The sequence below is a fragment of the Bison bison genome, unplaced genomic scaffold (genome assembly GCF_000754665.1).
Source record: "Bison bison bison isolate TAMUID 2011002044 unplaced genomic scaffold, Bison_UMD1.0 scf7180017864475, whole genome shotgun sequence".
Lineage (NCBI taxonomy): Eukaryota > Metazoa > Chordata > Mammalia > Artiodactyla > Bovidae > Bison > Bison bison.
In genome coordinates this window covers 4146421-4148540 of record NW_011495036.1, presented here as the reverse complement: position 1 = coordinate 4148540, position 2120 = coordinate 4146421, and the positions used below count along the sequence as shown (strand labels likewise).

Sequence of the window (2120 nt, the reverse complement as noted above, 5' to 3'; positions counted from 1 at the left end):
CCTCCTCCTCTGCTTTCTCCTCCTCCCCTTCTGGCTAGGCCTTGACCAGGACGTGCTGTACATCCTGTCCAAAGGAAAATACCAGGCTCAGAACGTGCCCCAGGCAAGGAGGAGGAAATCAAAGAACTCCCATGAGGAAGTTCTCCCCACACAGAACAGGGAGGCTTTGCTCTAAGGAAAGAACAAGCTGCTCCACGTGAGCAGAAGTCAGCTTGAGAAACAGCTGCTGGGATGAAAGGGAGACCGGCCTGCTGAGAAGGGAGACTGAGAAGGGAGACATTCCACTCGGAACAGGAGCTGAGCCACCAGAGGGTGCTGGACTCAAGAGTGGGCGGGACACTCAAGGGGACGGGACTCACAGAGGCAGAAGGAGGGACTACAGTCCAGTGTAAAACGTTGCCCAGAAAGCAAAGCAGCTGCACCCAGGGAAGACCTGATGGGCACAGGGCAGGGTCCCAGCCGGCGACGGCGGCTCCTGGGGACCAGACACAGTGGCCACAGGTAGGGCAGGAGGAGGACGCCTGGAGCTGGGGAGATGCCCACGGGCAGGGCTGTCCTGGTCCAGGCAAACTTGCCTTAGAAAGTCCGTGTCAGGCCATGTCTGGCCAAACTCAGGACACCCTAAAAGGAAAAGCTCTTAGAAGAAAACAAAAACGTCATCATGATCGATTCTTTCAGGAAATCAGCCTCAGGTCTAAGCACTGAGCTTGTGATGGGCCCGGCCCTGTAGGGCCTGGCTTCTGGTCTCAGACCCTCAGCGATGCTCCATCCTTGGTTTGCTAATTAATGAAAAGCCTGACTGTTGCCTCATCAGCACTGGTACCCAGATGTGGTCTTTAGGGAGTTGGGAGCCAGCCTCGTTCCTGGAGATGATGGGCCGGCCGCCGCTCCTGGAGGCCGTGTTCTGGCCGGCATCCTGAGCGCGGCTGTAACCCCGTGTCGCTTGCCTTGCAGGGCCGTCCCTCTCCTGGGCTACCTGCCCCAGGACCTGATTGAGACACCCGTGCTCGTGCAGCTGCACCCCAGCGACAGGCCCCTGATGCTCGCCATCCACAAGAAGAGTAGGTCCCCTCCTCGCAGTCCTTCCGGGGGGCACAGGCAAAGCTAGTTCAGTCTGGGGGTGTCTTCCCAAGGTCAGCACCCACCAGGACCGGTCCGGGGGGGCTGTGGGTGAGGGCTGTCCCACTGCCTGCCTGAGTCCTAGCGGTTGAGAGTAGCCCACCGCTTGAGTCCTCGGGGTCCCGTTTTGACTGTTGGCTGCACCAGCAGGCAGGAAGAGACGAGACAGGGTCAGCTGGTGGCGGGGGGGAGAGTAGGGTGGTCGGCCCAAGCCAGGGGAGTGGACGACCCCGGTCCTACAAGCCCACAGACACAGGCGACACTGAGTGTCCCGCTGAGGAAAGACCAGTGAGGCTCACAGGGACGTGTGTCCTAAAATCCACGAGGACACTGCTGCAGGCAGCCCCATGTGCAGCCTAAAGCAAAACAGAAGATTCAAAGCGGTGGCTTTCAAGAGGTATTGGTGTCTCCGGAGTTTTCAAATGATTCCACAATTAAGTGCGTCTCCACGTGTCTTGTACCGCAAGCACCAGCTGCATCTGTTCACATCCCGAACTCTCTTCTCCCTCTCGTAGTTGTGCAGTCCGGGGGCCAGCCCTTCGACTACTCCCCTCTCCGGTTCCGCACCCGAAACGGGGAGTACATCACGCTGGACACCAGCTGGTCAAGCTTCATCAATCCCTGGAGCAGGAAGATCTCCTTCATCATTGGGAGGCACAGAGTGAGGCTGTGAGTGCCCCCAGGGCCGGGCCGGGGAGCTGGGAGGGGCCGACCCAGGCCACCTCCCACCACGCACCCGCCCCCAGGGGGTGGGGTCTCCCCCAGGTGGACGGGGAGTGGGAGGAGGGAGTGGGGAGCAGGCAGGTGGCAGCCCAGGGGGTCTGCAGGGAGGCAGAGGCAGGGGCCCAACTCACAGAGACGGATGGAAACCCTACAGGGGGCCTCTGAACGAGGACGTGTTCTCTGCCCCGCCGGGTCTGGAGGAAAAGGCCCCGCAGCCCGGTGTCCAGGAGCTCACAGAGCAGATCCGCCGGGGCAGAGAACACGTCCTCGTTCAGAGG

At 60.7% G+C, this 2120-nt stretch overlaps 1 protein-coding gene across 1 annotated transcript in view; it reads left to right on the top strand.

Moving 5' to 3' along the window:
* PER2 (period circadian clock 2) overlaps nt 1-2120 on the top strand; it is a 42994-nt gene that overhangs the window by 21471 nt on the left and 19403 nt on the right. Inside the window, exons 10-12 of the mRNA XM_010862061.1 lie at nt 955-1061; nt 1635-1788; nt 1997-2105. Of these exons, the coding sequence (XP_010860363.1) occupies nt 955-1061; nt 1635-1788; nt 1997-2105 (370 nt within the window). The remainder of the gene's footprint in view (nt 1-954; nt 1062-1634; nt 1789-1996; nt 2106-2120) is intronic.